The 15,592-nt window shown below is 37.7% G+C and overlaps 1 protein-coding gene and 1 non-coding gene across 5 annotated transcripts in view; both read left to right on the top strand.

The window, feature by feature from the left end:
• Positions 1-15,592, top strand: part of Dennd2c (DENN domain containing 2C) — a 78,611-nt gene that overhangs the window by 53,101 nt on the left and 9,918 nt on the right. For 3 of the 4 annotated variants that reach the window (XM_015502148.2, XM_048814545.1, XM_048814546.1), the window contains 9 exons: positions 1,114-1,158; positions 3,307-3,494; positions 7,525-7,634; positions 9,849-9,918; positions 10,749-10,826; positions 11,343-11,483; positions 11,958-12,106; positions 12,802-12,979; positions 14,807-14,848. In XM_015502148.2, coding sequence (XP_015357634.2) covers positions 1,114-1,158; positions 3,307-3,494; positions 7,525-7,634; positions 9,849-9,918; positions 10,749-10,826; positions 11,343-11,483; positions 11,958-12,106; positions 12,802-12,979; positions 14,807-14,848 — 1,001 coding nt within the window. Of the gene's footprint in view, positions 1-1,113; positions 1,163-3,306; positions 3,495-7,524; positions 7,635-9,848; positions 9,919-10,748; positions 10,827-11,342; positions 11,484-11,957; positions 12,107-12,801; positions 12,980-14,806; positions 14,849-15,592 lie in introns of all 4 variants that reach the window. The other variant, XM_048814547.1, reaches the window with a different exon arrangement.
• Trnaa-ugc lies at positions 27-99 on the top strand. Its single transcript has one exon. It is a non-coding gene; the product is annotated as a tRNA-Ala (tRNA).

Below are 15,592 nucleotides of genomic sequence, written 5' to 3'. Positions count from 1 at the left end.
TTTTAAGATATCCCCTTCATAGGGCTGGGGATGTAGCTCAGTTGGTAGAGTGCTTGCCTTGCATGCACAAGGCCCTGGGTTCAAACCCCAGCACCACCAAAAAAACAAAAAAGATATTCCCTTCACTTAACCACTGACCAACTGAGGTTGGAAAATATTAAGTGGAAAATTCTAGGAAAAAAAAAAATTCACAAGTTTTAAACTGAGCACCATTCCAAGCAGGTAGTGAAATCTCAAGCTGTCCCTCTCCTTCCTGCCCACAAGGTGAATCATCTGTTTGTCCAGCCCTCTCCTCTGGGTACACTACCCATCTGTTAGTCAATCAGTAGCCTCTGGGTTATGAGATCAACTGTCCTTGGATCACAGTGCTTATGTTAAGTCATCCTTACGTAGTAGCCTAATGATACATCACAGCGCCTACCTCATTCTCCTCACTTCATCTCATCACATAGACATTGTGTCATCTTACATCTTACAATGTATTATAATATATTGCTATTATAGTATATTTACATTTTTATTATAGTATATTGTTAATTTCTTACTATGCCTAATTTATAGATTAAGTTTTCTCTTAGGATGTATGAACAGGAAAAAATACATATATATAGGATTCAGTCTGTCCACAGTTTCAGACATCCACTGGGGTGTCTTGGAACATATCCCCTGCAAATAAAGGGGAGCCACTATATTCTCCACTGTATATTCATTCATTCTCTCTCTCTCTCTCTCTCTCTCTCTCTCTCTCTCTCTCTCTTTTGATACTGAGATTTGAACCCAGACACTTTGCCACAGAGGTACATCCCCAGTCCTTTGTTAAATTTTTAATTTTGAGACAGGGTCTCTAAGTTGCCGAGGCTGGCCTCAAACTTGTGATCCTCCCACCTCAGCCTTCCCAGTGACTGAGATAATAGGCAGGCACCACTAAACCCAGCTTTACTGTTTCTTTTGACAACTGTCCTAACGTGACATAACTAAGTGGTTTAAAGAAAGGCTTAGCATCTTATTCCTAAAATTCAAGTCCCCAGGTTTCTGGAGGTTTTATATTGTTCTCATTCTCATGTACTTCCTACTATTGTACAATACAAATGGAATCGCTTCCTCTCTTTTCAGGTGAAACCAGTGGGAACGAAAGTGATGCTGAATATCTGCCAAAGAGTGAGTGAGTCAATGGGGTGCTCCCTTTCTTGTGATGATTCTGGTTGTGGGTGGAGTGGCACCACCTGCCTTTGTAATTAAGCATGATTTTCCCCACATGAAGTTTTATTTTGTAGGTGATTTCTTCATTTTTAGAACCTGTTGCAATTTGGAGAACTGAACAGCACACCATCAGTCATTTACAGTGTTAGAAATCTCCCATAGTGGAGTGAAGTAGACCAACATGGCTCTTAGGATGGAATATTCTTAGGGGAGCAGCAGAGAGCTGCATGTCTAGACATATCTACAGTAGTTTCGTGGCAGCCAAAACAGAGTATGTGAGTCACCTGCTGAGACAAATACCTAGTGTCAAATATCTGCTTTTTTTCATAGTAACTCAAGTATACTTATTAAGTGACTCTAATACCTCTGACATTGAGAAAGGACACATTTATCTATTTTCATAGGCACTTATATTCCAAATTATTATGCTGTTTACTTTATGTTAGAGTACAGAATGCACGATGCATTTCTGGCACTGTTTGTCCAAGCACTTCATGGTACTCTGTGTCTTCATTTAATGCACTGTCAAAGCAAGCTCTTTATTTCCTGTTTAACTGCCTGAAACTTGGGCTTAGAAGAATAAGAGATGTAAATTATTAAAGCTGAGTACAGGGTAGTTCCAAGTCTGATACTCTAATCTTATGATTAATAGTCTTATGTTCCTTCTACTATCCTGAATTGCTTCAGGTATTTCATTCTGAAGCCTGACTGAAGATGAAACTTAAAGCATCATCAGATTCAACCTTGATGTGTAAGGATGACTAATTTAGTGCTATTGCTAATGAGAAACAGGACCTAAAATTGGCCTTAACTTGAACTCAAACCTTTGGGGTACATAAAGCTTTGCCTAGAACACTAAATGTATTGGATAATTAGTTCTAAGGAGCCATTTCTAGTGGTACTTTTTAAATGTCTTTAGTATTTTAATCTACAGTGTAACTTCTTTTTTATCTTTTTTAAATTTATTTTTATTTTGTTCTTTTTAGATGTACATGACAATAGAGTATTTTTTGACACATTATATATACATGGAGTATAACTTCCCATTCTTGTAGTTGTTCATGATATGGAGTTACACTGGTCATGTATTCATATGTGAACATAGAAAAGTTACTTTCTTTCCTGTTCCCATCCACCACCACCCTTCATTCCTCTTTGTCTAATCCAATGAACTTCTGTTCTTCCCTCCGCCCCCATTGTGTTAGCATCTCTATATCAGGGAGAACATTGGGCCTTTGGTTTTTTGTGATTGTACAGTGTAACTTCTTTTAGGGAAGAATGCATCATATCTCAAAAAGACAAGTTAGAGGCTAAGTCCTTTGGTCAGTCGCTCAGAATGACACAGAAACAAATTTCTGGAGTGTGCAGATTCTTTGTCCTGCAAATGCACCACCCAAATTATTAAAAATTCAGAGATAAATGAGAATAGAAAATAGATTCTATCCAGTTGGGGTGGTATATACTATTTATTTGCCATGTACTATTTAAATAGTCTGCCTCCAAAATTTCATTCTTTTGAGGAATAGCTTTTTAATATGGATGTCTTCTTCCACTTCATTATTTTCCTCTTGAATTTAACACCATTTATTGATATAAAAATATATCCATTATTAGTAACATGTACCAAGGAAAGAAGGGAAAAGGACATTTCTTCAATGTGAAAAATAACTTGTTTCAATTTTATCAAACTAATCCCTCGTACTTGTGCTCTGTAAGATTTGGTTCTTTCATCAGGTATTCCCCTCCCCCTTGATTTCCGGGCATTCCCAGCAGTGGCGTCTATTGTTTTCCATGTATTCTGGTGTGCTGCCGTACGATAGCATAGTGTGTGTTGGACATACATAGCATATCAGTTGGGATATGCAGTGTCATTCTCTCTGCTGGCAGGAAGTGGAGTGGGGTCCCTAGGCACTTGTAAGGGTCTGCACTTTTTCCCTGAGTGTGTCAATCCTAATAGGTGTAGGTGTGTATGTGTTTGTGTGTGGCACATATTGTTTAGTCAGTGTGCATTCAGCAGTGAACCTGTGAAGATTGGTCCTGTGTGGGTCATGACCTTGGGACTAGAGGGTCTCAGGGGAAAACCCTTGCTCTGTGATTTTATTACAGATCGCCACAAACGCTTAGCACAATTGCAGCAGTCTTCCAAGAGGAATCCTCACTACCAGACCTTGGAGCGGGATCTTATTGAATTGCAGGAACAGCAGCTGTTTGAACTGTTTGTAGTGGTGTCTCTACAGAAGAAGGCATCAGGAATAAGCTACATTCCCCAAGTCATACAGCAGTTCCCTAGTAAGGTAGGTACAAGGAGGCCAAGAGGCATTCAGGAAGGTTCCTGCGTGCCATGTATATTTATTTCCTTTCTTTTTGTTTATTGTTATCTCGACCAGCTTTTATCATACTTATAGGATCTGGTAATCGACTTTGATGACATCTTTCACCAGGCATAAACTATAAGCAAATGGAAATTGGGGGAGAATTAGTTCTTTCTCCAAGTTAGATTTTTTATTTTTAGCTTCACCATTTAGTAATCTTTAGCAGGTTACAAAGCTTCAATTTTCTGATCCCTAATAAGAGGCAGAATAGTGTGTTGCTTGATAGCTTGGACTCTGAGCCAACACTGTATTTGCCATCTATTAGCACAGTGCCTTTGAGCAGTTTCTTAACCTTTCCATGCCTTGGTTTCTTCATTTGTAAAGTAGGCATAATCATAATGGTATTTACCCCTTTGGGATATAGTAAGTTTAAATGAGCTGATTTATATAAGGCACTTAGAACAGTGTCTGACATGCAGTGAACTCTATATAATGTTACCCATTATTAGTAAGAATTTAATGAGATAATATAAGTAAAGTGCTTAGTGCAGTTCCTGACACAAAGAATGTACTTAATAGATGATAGCTGTTATTAAAACTATTATTTGGTTCACTCTACTTAAAAAAAAAAAAAAATTCATTCATTTAATTAAATATTGTGCCTGCTGTTTGCCAGGATTAGATGATGGGAGTGCAACTGAAAAAGGTTTTCTTAGTCTGTGCTCTCAGAGAGCCTTTTGAGCCTGTGAGAAAATTAACCCAAGCACATGTGTTTCCTTCCTTCATTTTTTTTTCTTTCTTTCTGGTTCTTTTAGTATTTTTATAAAAATAATATCAATAACTTTTGTGGCTGAGCACAGTGGTGCATGCTTGTAATCCCAGTGACTTCAGAGGCTGAGGCGGGAGATCACAAGTTCAAAGCCAGCCTCAACAACTTAGCAAGGCCCTAAGCAACTTAGTGAGACCCTGTCTCAAAATAGAAAGGGCTGGGGTTGTAGCTCAGTGGTAAAGCACCCCTGGATTTGATCCCCAATAACAACAAAGAAAAACCAAACAACTTTTGTTGCAGGTGTTTAAAAATATTCCAGTTGGATGCAGTGGCCCAGCCACTCAGGAGGCTGAGGTAGGAGGATGGCAAGTTTGAGGCCATCTTGGAAACTTAGTAAGAAACTGCCTCAAAATAAAATAAAAAGGACTGGGGGCAGGCTGGGGATGTGGCTTAAGTGGTAGTGCGCTCACCTAGCATGTGTGAGGCACTGGGTTCGATTCTCAGCGCCACATAAAAATAAAACAAAGACATTTGTGTCCACCTAAAACTAAAAATTAAATATTTTAAATAGTTTTTTAAAAAAAGGACTGGGGGCATAGCTCAGTGGTAGAGCACTTGCCTAGCATGTGAGAGACCCTGGGTTTAATCTCTAGTAGCTCAAAAAAAAAAAAAAAAAATCAAATTTCAGGGGCTAGAGATGTACCTCAGCCTCTACCCAAATCAAATTTCACATACAAATCTGTATTTCTGCCTTGTCATGTAAACTGGAAAAAGTAGCAACACTAAGCCTGCATTCCAAAGTGGCAGGAATTGACTGAAACCGAGTAAAGAGCAAGACTTCATGGGCCAGTGTAGTCTATAAGGCCCCTCACTCAGGAGGGCCCTCTGAGGGGGATTTAGTGCTCTGTAGTCACCATCTTGAATTGCTTAATAATTTTATCTTTGAATTTGTGTTTATTATTAATTGAAGTCCGATAGGACAGTTGGACTTGTGCCAAGGACATTTTGTTCTGTTTTTTTTTTTTGTTGTTGTTGTTGTTTTGAGGTACTGGGGATTGAACCCAAGGCCCCTTTACCACTGAGTTACATCTTCAGCTCTTTACATATATATATATTTATTTATTTTTTGAGATAGTTTTTTACTAAGAATCCCAGGCTGGCCTCAAACTTGTGATCCGCTTACCTCAGCCTCCTGAGTAGCCTCAATTACTGGTGTGTGCCACTGTTCCCAGCTTGTACCAGGGTCTTAAAGCTTCAGTTCTTTGGTCTCACCTCCTGTTGCCCTCCTGGGGTGAGTTTACTGATTGTCCTGGTTTACTGGATCCTGTCTGACTTCCTTTACATCCCAGTAGAGTGACTGCTGCCCTCTTTTGTCCCTGGCAGGGACTTGAGCATAGGCATGGGGGAGGGTGGGCTCAGGCAAGCATTCCTCTGCAGCATCTCTATGCAAAGCATGGGGGCAGTTTTTCCTGCCTTGCCGTGGGCTGGTAGCGCCACATGTCTTCAGTGGAAGCAAGCCTTTTCCAAGTGTGGAAAGTACCAAGTATCCAAGTACCAAGCACATCCCAGTATGGAGACTGTAACCCCTGGGGGTTGCCCAACTGCTTTTGGTTAAAATGGTGGCCCCATGGTCTGCTGCTGGCGAAGGAGGAAACCCAGCAGAGGGTCTCAAAATAAAAAGTAGGAAAGGGTTGGGGATGTGGCTCAGTGGTTAAGCAACCGTGGGTTAAATTCCCAGTACCAAAAAAAAAAGAATAAGTTATCCTTTTAAAAAGGACATTTACTGACTTTCTAGCTTATTACTTGCACCACTTCTCATTTATCTGCTGATCCTCTTTGAGACTTTGGATTTATAACCCTGAGTTACGTGTTTCACTAAAAAAATTAGTGAAACACAACTGTACTGGAATCTAAGAACTATTTTTCTACATGGATTCTTATTTTTTAAATGCCTCAACAATATCCCTACAGTGAATAAATCCATAATTTCTCATAAGTTTAATTTCTCATAAAATTCCTTCACTTAGCCTGAAAGCACAAAGTCATAGCATTGTTTAGTAAAATGCACTATAATACATAGGCTAAAATAAGGTTATCTAGATAGCTTGATATCAAGTTTGCCACTAAGAGGAGCTTAATTATTTTTCCTGGTTTCAGTTAGTCTTACAATTGGAAAGGGAAATCTAAGTCTGAATTAAGAGACTCAACCAGATAAGGACACAGTTAATTCTGGCAGTGATTCAGGAACATCTCTAAGTAAGTCACTTACCATCTTTGTGCTGTAGGCATTCCCAGTTATAAGACCTGATCCTTTTGGATTTTGTTGTGGAAACCTTGGATGATAATGACTGTGGAAGGTATTTTTATATTTTAACAATGTAAAAATTAAAGGTTATGATACAACTATATTTTTATTAGTTCCTTCTTTCCTTCCTTCCTTTTTGTGGTGCTGGGAATAGAACTCAGGGTCTTGAACAAACTGGGCAAGTGCTGTCTCACTGAACTCCATCCCCAGCCCTGATGTTTTTCTTTTTTTAAGAGCTTGATATTAATAATCTAAAAGTAATGTGATAATTGGACTTAATGTGCTTATTTTTATAGAGGACAGGTAGTAGTAGTTTCTAAATGTCTTTTGGTTTAACTAAATTTAGACTGTCTTTTAAAATGCAATGCCACTTTTACACAAGATTCTTCCTTGGTAAAATTTTACAGGAAGTTGCAAACCAGTAATTAGGTAACAAAGATTATATGCTAAGAGAAATGATTATATATGGGATGAATTCTAAAAATAGCATTTTTCTAAATAACATTCATCTGCCTTCTCAAAGCACCCTTGATGATTGATTAGAGGATGTCTTGAGATGACTTGGTTTTTGCTATTAGTAATATTATAGAATGAGTCTCTGACTCATAAAAATACTGGGTTTCTACTAGTGTGTGAATCCTGAATTAAGAGTCTGCCCTAGATAAGAAACTATTTGTAACTACCTTTTTTACACTAGATTATAGGATCTCCACAAGCACCATTTCTGTGTAAAAATAGGATTCTTTATTCTTAGTAACTGTTCTCAGTGCATCTTCCGTGATTCTCAGTCTTGGCCTTCCTGTTTTGTTAAGCACAAAACCACACTGAGACATTTGCTCAGGCTTATCAGACATCTCTTTTCCTGAGACCAGGCTGAGTTTTTATTTCTAGTCTCTACTTTCATAGAATAATGTCACCTATGTTGTTATCTTTTTCAGGGTGATCATGGCTTTAAGCAATCCAAAGACACTGAAGAGAGGCTCAAAGTTATCCCAAAATTTTGTTTTCCTGATTCGAAGGACTGGGCACCAACCTCAGAACTAAAGAGGTGAATGGGCTACTTTATCTGATTTCTATTTGTTGGGACTGCCAAAACAGAATCAGAGTATTTGAGAAATGGGTAGAACTAGGGATAAAGCTTTGTGAACATTGTGGCAGACCAAGGATACAGTGGGAGGAAAGGAAGAAACAGAATCAGAACATTTCCTATATGGGACTTGAAAAGGAAAAAAAAGGAGCTGGGTGTGTAGCCCAGTGGTAGAGTGCTTGCCCAGCACATGTGAGGCACTGGGTTTGATCCTCTGCAGTACATCAAAATAAATAAGTAAAATAAAGGTATTGTGTTCTTATACAACTGAAAATATTTTTAAAAAGAAGTTTAAAAAAAAAAAAGAAGACAGTAATTTCAGGGTCAAAGAGAAAACAAGTTTGAAGGTCTCTTTGGTTTGTTGGTTTTGATGAAGAAAATAGTTCTACCTTACATACAATAAGGAATGGCCCAGAGAGCACAGGAAATGAAAAAAGACTTGGTCTTTGGGACTCTAGTCCTAGAAACAAAAATAAAAAAGAACAATGTTCTCATCTTGTTTCTTTTTCAAGTGGATAAAAAAGCCACAGCCTAGATTATACCATTCCCCCTGTGGAACTTGTATTGAGGGAGGCTACAGTTTGTGAGGTGTGGGTATACTTGAGAAGGGAAGAATTAAAGAGGAAATTGCATGTTTTTGTTGGTTTGTTTGGTGGTACTGGGGTTGAACTCAGGTGTGCTGTTATCACTGAGCTACATCCCAATTATTATTATTATTATTATTATTATTATTTGAGATAGGGTCTCACTAGACAGCCAAGACTGGCCTTGAACTTCCTATTCTCCTGCCTCAGCCTCCTGCATCATCACTAGGATTGGCATGTGCACTGTGCCTGGTAGAAATTATCATTTTTAATTAATAAACCATTATCATTTCTGAATTCTGCTTATAAATAGATATAACTGCCTTATTCAGAATTTTAATTATTAAGCCAGGTGGTACTGCAACTATAGTCCCAGATACTTGGGAGGCTGAGGCAGAATTGCTTGAACCCTGGATTTTGAGACTGGCCTGGGCAATGTAGTGAGACCTCATATCAAAAAAACCCAAAACACACAAAAGAACCCTGTAACTATTAACAGTGCTTTTTAGGTTGAAAATACTTAAGTGAGCCATGTCACATGCCAGTGGCCTTCTATATGATAGTCTCAGCTGTTACCTAAGTGGCCCTGCCCTGCCTCCAGACTTGGCAGGGCTGTCATAGCCAGTTTAGCCTGATTATGCTCTCTATCTCAGCCATAAGCTGCGGTACTCTAGTGCTGTCCGTGGCAGCACTAGCCACACAGCAGCTTCTTTCAGATTGGTCTGGCTTTTCCCCCTAGGTTAAGATGTTTATTCCAGAATGTTTGGAAAATATGGAAGAGTAAATAAAAAGAAGAAATTAGAAATCACTGTCAATCTGGTTACTGAGAAATAATCACTATAATACTTTGGCATATTCTTTTCTAATCTTTATTTTGAGCCATATGTAAATCTATATTCATTATTTAAATGTGGACCTCTTTATTATTACTGAGTTTCTTTCTTAGGCATCTTTGGGTCCTTTTTTTTGTAAATTATCTATGTATGTCTTTTGCCCATGTTTCTAATGAGGAATTGATATTTTTCCTATTAATTTTTTAATAATTATTTTATTTATGTGTTTTTTTATTTTTATGTGGTGTTAAGGATCAAACCCAGTGCCTCACATATGCTAGGCAAGCTCTCTGCCACTGAGCTATAGCCCCAGACTCTCCTATTAATTTGTATGGATTAAGGATTTTTTTCTTCTATTACTGTTCCATGTAGCCTCTCACAGCTAAATAGAAGAATTTGCAAGAGAGAAATGGCATATTGAAATCCTTTATCACTTACCTGTATATTTGACTAAATTGGACATTTAATAAAATAAAAATGGATTGATTCATAGCTAGATTGCATAAATAAAAAATTAGAAGGGACAACAGCACCAATAGCATATCCTACACCTGTTTGCTTACTCCAGTACAAGGCAAGATATTCTCAAGGCCTGGACATTCCTCAGGAGGAGTATGACTTGAAATAAATGTAATATTAATGCTTCCTTTAATATCACAAATGACTGCTGTTGAACCCTAATTTTCAATTGTTTGTTCCATGAGGAATGTCATAAGCAGTTGTTTTTATCTCAGAATAACTATTGGCTATTTTTTCAGTGAAACATTTTCCTTTGTCTTGACTGGTGAAGATGGAAGTCGGTGGTTTGGTTACTGTAAGAAGCTGTTGGTAAGTACCAGATTTGTGTTAGTGAGTTGGTCAAGGAATCATAGATAGACTTCAGAAACACTATCTCTAGATGCGTCTGAGGACTACTCAGTGATCTGTGTTTAAAAGAAATTATATTAAGTTTACATAACAACAGCAAGATGGAGATTAGCCGTGAATATAATTTATGTGTTTAGTTAGTTCTAGAATAGAAAGAATAGAATAGAAAGGGTATGGATTTTTTTTTAAATTTATTTGTTGGGCTGGGGTTGTAGCTCAGTGGTAGAGTGCTTGCCTTGCACACATGATGCCCTGGGTTCGATCCTCAGCATAAAATAAATAAATAGAAATAAAGATATTTAAAAAATTTATTTGTTTATAATAAAGTAACTTCTAACATAGTGGCTGAATATCAGTGTGGATATATTTGAGGAATGGAGTACAAGGAGCCAATCAATGGAGCTTTGAGTTACTCACCAGCCATTTGAGGGCTTTCTTCTTGTAAGTGCTTACACTTAACTTAGAGTAAATTATGCTGTCATTTTTAGAATACATCAAGCTATCATTTTTGGCATTTTTCCTATCTTTCAGTGTTCACTAAAGATAAGACCCTTAGATCCTTCTCTGTATGAACTTATGTTAAAAGAAGCTGGACACAGTGGTGCATGCCTGTAGGCTAGCTGCTTGAGAGGCCGAGGCAGGAGCATGCTTGAGCCTAGAAGTTTGAGGCCAGCCTAGGTGACATAGTAAGACTCATGTCACAAAAAGAATATTAAAAGAATATTAATAGTCAGAATTAGTAAAGACTTGTGCTGCTTGATTTTTGTTGTCTTTGTTGCTTTTTCTTTTAGCCAGAAGGCAAAGGAAAGCGACTCCCGGAGGTCTACTGCATGGTTAGTCGCCTAGGCTGCTTCAATCTTTTTTCAAAGGTGAGTGAAGAATGGACTCTCTGAAAATTGATATCCTTTCTTCTCTCCAAGAAAGTTTTGTTGCTGATGACTTCATTGAGAAACACTAAGACTTTGACAAATTATTTTAGAAAGGTTCCCCACAGGGGCTGTGGGTGTAGCTGTATTATTCTCATTTTGGTTTGCTAAAACTCAATTTTTAAAGACTGTGGCCTGAAGCATCTCCTTTCTTCTCTCATGTTTTTCCTAGACCCCAAATTGCAGGATATCATTTTCAGTGTTACCTTCTTTGCCCTTTCCTTAGTGAAATGAAAAGGGACTCATCTTCTAAAAATAATCTGATTTGTTAGTAACTTTTCTTAGGATTGTAAAGAAACCCTCAACAGACATGATGCTATAATGAAATTTTATTGCTTTCAGAAGCTTATCTATCGTAAATTCAGATATATACACCAAGTTTGACAGTTCCGACAATAGGAAGGATTCTTTTATCTTTGAACTGAGCTCAAAATAAAATAACATACATTGCGTGTGTAGATTCTGGATGAAGTAGAGAAGAGAAGAGAAATGTCTCCTGCCCTTGTTTATCCATTCATGCGAAGTGTCATGGAAGCTCCTTTCCCAGCTCCTGGACGTACCATCACAGTTAAGAGCTACCTCCCTGGGGCTGGAGATGGGGTAAGTTAGCTCATTTTGAAAAGATTTCATAGCTACCAGAGAGCAGGCCTTGTACTATAGGGAGAATTTCCGGGAACTTAAAGAAATAGTTTCCCCTTTTCATAAACTGTAAATGATATTTTTATTCCCATAAAGCACTGGAAAATATCCATTGTTCTGAAATAGTTGAACCTCAACCCAAGACCCAAAGTAATCCTAGATTAGATTAGATCCCTCTGTAGTGACAATTTCAGTGCGATAATGATGATTATCCATGTTATTTTCAGATGGAATAAAGTTTTGACCAGAAATTTATAGCAAAAAAAAAAAAAAAGCTATAGGATCTTAGGATTAGTGTAGACAATTTCACAAACACTTTGTAGCAGACCCTCTTTCTGGAACTTAACTTGTAAAAGAATGAGAGTATCTATTAGTGTTGCCATTATGGGTTGTTTTCCAACATCAGCTTTCCTGATTCAAATTCTTGCATTTCAGTCAATTGAACTCTGCCGACCACTAGATTCAAGATTGGAACATGTGGACTTTGAATGCCTTTTTAAGTGCCTGAGCGTGTGTCATCTCATCCGGGTCTGTGCTTCTCTCCTCTTAGAGCGGAGGGTAATATTTGTCGCTAACAGCCTAAGGTAAGAAATAAATGAAAAATGTTAGTTTACCTTGGTGCTTGTTCTTTTGTTTTTTACATTTCTTCATTTTTTGCTGTTGTTGTTCTTTCTATTTTAAAACTTGGGCATATTTAAAAAAATCTAAAATAAGCCTCTCAGTTACCTAATGCTGTAGAGACATGAATAATTCCAAATGCTAACTAGATAGCCATTTACATTAGTCTATAACAATGATATTTTGGGGTTAATAGATTTCCTTTCAAAATGAATTTTTGCTTAAACTGTCGTTAAAGATTTGTATTACTAGTCTGGTTCTTGCCTGTGGTTATCTATTTGAGAAAGTAAGGCAGGAGGATCACTTGAGCCCAGGACTTCAAGGCCAGCCTTGACAACAACATAGCAAGACTCAACTCTCAAACACCAACTACAAAAATTTTAAAAAATTAGTATTGCTTTTCTATTTGCACACTAATTTTTAGCTTGATAATTTGGGGGGGAACATTTATATAATAAAATATCAATATATATATAATATCAACATAATAGGTTGATATTAAATATTTTCAGTAAATTAAAATTTTGAATAGAATGGCAAAAATTAATGAGTATTCACCAAGTTGTAACCAGCCTCTGTTTGTAATTCTTGAACATAATGTCTGGAACACCTTCCCTGGGTTGCTCTGAGTGTAACAACATTTGCTTTCTCCTCTGTCTAGCACCCTGTCGAAATGTGGCCATGCTGTGGTTGCTACACTGTATCCATTCACCTGGCAGCACACCTACATCCCGGTCCTGCCAGCATCTATGATTGACATTGTGTGCTCGCCCACTCCATTCCTCATTGGAATCTTGTCTTGCTCCTTACCACAGCTCCAGGATCTACCCATTGAAGAGGTAAGATGGAATAAGTGGCACCTGTGAAAAATCTGAGAGCACTAACAAATGAAACTAAGTGCTCTTGAAGAATGGTAGAATTATTAATATATTACGCTGTCATATTTAAGTCAAATTCAAAAACTACCCTTGGTTAACTTTAAAAATTGTTTCAAATATAATAAGATTGATTATATATGTATCTATAAGTGCCCTAAACAAAATACACAGCACAGTGAATTGTCACAGAGTGAATGAACACTTCCATAACATGGCATTGGAATGGAATGTCACATTATAGTAATGGAGTTAGTGTCAGCACCCTAGAAGTCTCCAGCATGCCTTCTTCTAATCTCTGATCCCTTCCCCATTCCACACAAAAGGTCACCACGATCTTGACTTTTATAGTATTCATTTACTTGGGTTTTTTCATAGGCATGCATCCTTAAACAGTATAATACAGCTTTGCTTATTTTTAATCTTGATATAAATGGATTCATATAGTATAGTTTTTGTCTGGCTTCTTTTGCTCAATATTTTATGTATCACATTCATTCATATTAATGAGTTTAACATTAGTTGGGTCATTCAGATTGTGTATAGTATTCTATTGTGTGAATTGACCACAATTTTCTTATCTATTCTATAGTTGATGAACATTTGAATTGTTTTCAGCTTGACATTATTATGAATAATCCTACTATGGACATTTTTACACACGACCCTTGGCACACACATGCATTCAGTCATATGGGTATATGCTTGTAAATTCAATTACTTGGAAATTGAAGATATGGTAAGCATATCTTCAGCTTCAATAAATAAAGTAAAACTGTTTACCAAAATAGATGTGCCAATTTAAACTCCCTCCAATAGTGTATGAGAGTTCCTATTGCTCCATGTCCTTGTCAACACTATCATCAGTTTGTGTAATTTAATGTTATCTGGTAGGTGGGTAATATTCTTCTCATTTTAGTTCAATTTACATTCCTTGATTATTGTCGGGATATGTTTACTGGCTATCTGAATATCAACTTTTATAAAACGTATTGTCTGTCTTTCCACTGGATTACTTATCTTCTTACTGCTTTGTAAGGTGTCTGTATGTGTGGTGCTGGGGATGGAACCCAGGGCCACACACACACTAAGTGGCACTCCACCAGTGAGCTACACCCCCAGCCTTGATGCGTTTTTATATTCTGGAAACCAGTATCTTTGAGGCTTGCCTTTTCACTTTCCAAAATGATGTGTCTTTTTTGTTTGTTTTCTTTTTTGTTTTGTTTTTATCCCTCGCCCCTGTTCCCATACTGGGGATTGAACCCAGGAATGCTTTACCACTGAGCTACATCCCCAGCCCTTTTTAGTTTTCATTTTGAGACAGGGTCTTGCTAATTTGCTTAGGGTCCTGCTAAATTGCTGAGGTTGGCCTCAAACTTGGTGATCCTCCTACCTTGGCCTCTGAGTTGCTGGGATTACAGGTGTGTGCCACTGTGCCCATCTAATCCACCGGGTATTTTTACTTTTTTGTATACAATGTAAGGTAGGGTCATTTCATTTTTCCCCCTCTTGGTATGGATAACCACCTGTGCCAGTACCACTTATTGAAAAGACTATTCTTACCCTACTAATCTGTTGCCTTAACCCTTTTTAAGTCTCTTTTAGTCTATAAATATGCATGCCATTATTATTAGTAGTTTTGCAATCTGTTGATGGATTAATTTAAATGGGCTACAACTTCAAGACAATTCTGTTTGAAATTGTTCTCACCCCTCCTGATCTAGCAGTGCCTAATGTATTTGCCTGTGAATGTGTCTCTGGTTAAACTTGCCTGACTCCTTTATTCCATAGGTGCTGATAGTTGATCTCTGTGCAGACAAGTTCTTACAGGAGGTGAGTGACAAGGAGGTGATTACATGTTTGGGATATAGAATTCTCTGTAGATAATTAGACAGAAAATATGTGAAAGTACTTAGAGAACATGACTCAGCCAAAAGTTTTAGTTCCTACCCACACTTGAATTGACATTGTGGCCACTCAGACAAGATTGACCTGAAAATTTTTGGCGTAGGTTTATAGCTATCTATCCCAAAGAAGGAAGGAAGAAACAGAATAAATAATAAATGCCATTCTCAAAAGAAGTAATCATCCTTCAACTCCAGATGAGTTGACAAAAAGCTCTAATTTAATTAAATTTAAAAAGCACCTTTTAGGCTGGGAATGTAGTTTGGCGTTAGAGTGCTTGACTAATATTCATGAGGCCTGGGTTCAACAGCACCACAAAAAATGAAAGAGAGAGAGAGAGAGCCTTTGTTAAGCACTGATTATTTCTAGATACTCTGTTAAGCAGTTTGAATATAAAGATATCTAAGACAAGTTTGAGTCCTCAGGTCTTATAGACTAAGCGGGGATACATATATGTAAAGTTTTAGATATGTAAATAAAAATTCCAGCTGGGTGTAGTGGCACACACCAATAACCCCGATTGTTTGGGAGGCTGAGGCAGGAGGATCACAAGTTCAAGACCAGCCTGGGCAACATAGTTAGATCCTGTGTTAAAATAAAAAATAGAAAGGGTTTGGGATGTAGCTCAATGGTAGCGTGCCCCTGGGTTCAGTCCCTAGTAACTGCCCCCCC

The sequence above is a fragment of the Marmota marmota genome, unplaced genomic scaffold (assembly GCF_001458135.2).
Source record: "Marmota marmota marmota unplaced genomic scaffold, marMar, whole genome shotgun sequence".
Lineage (NCBI taxonomy): Eukaryota > Metazoa > Chordata > Mammalia > Rodentia > Sciuridae > Marmota > Marmota marmota.
Note: the sequence above shows the minus strand (reverse complement) of the source record. Positions and strands in the feature narration are given on the sequence as shown.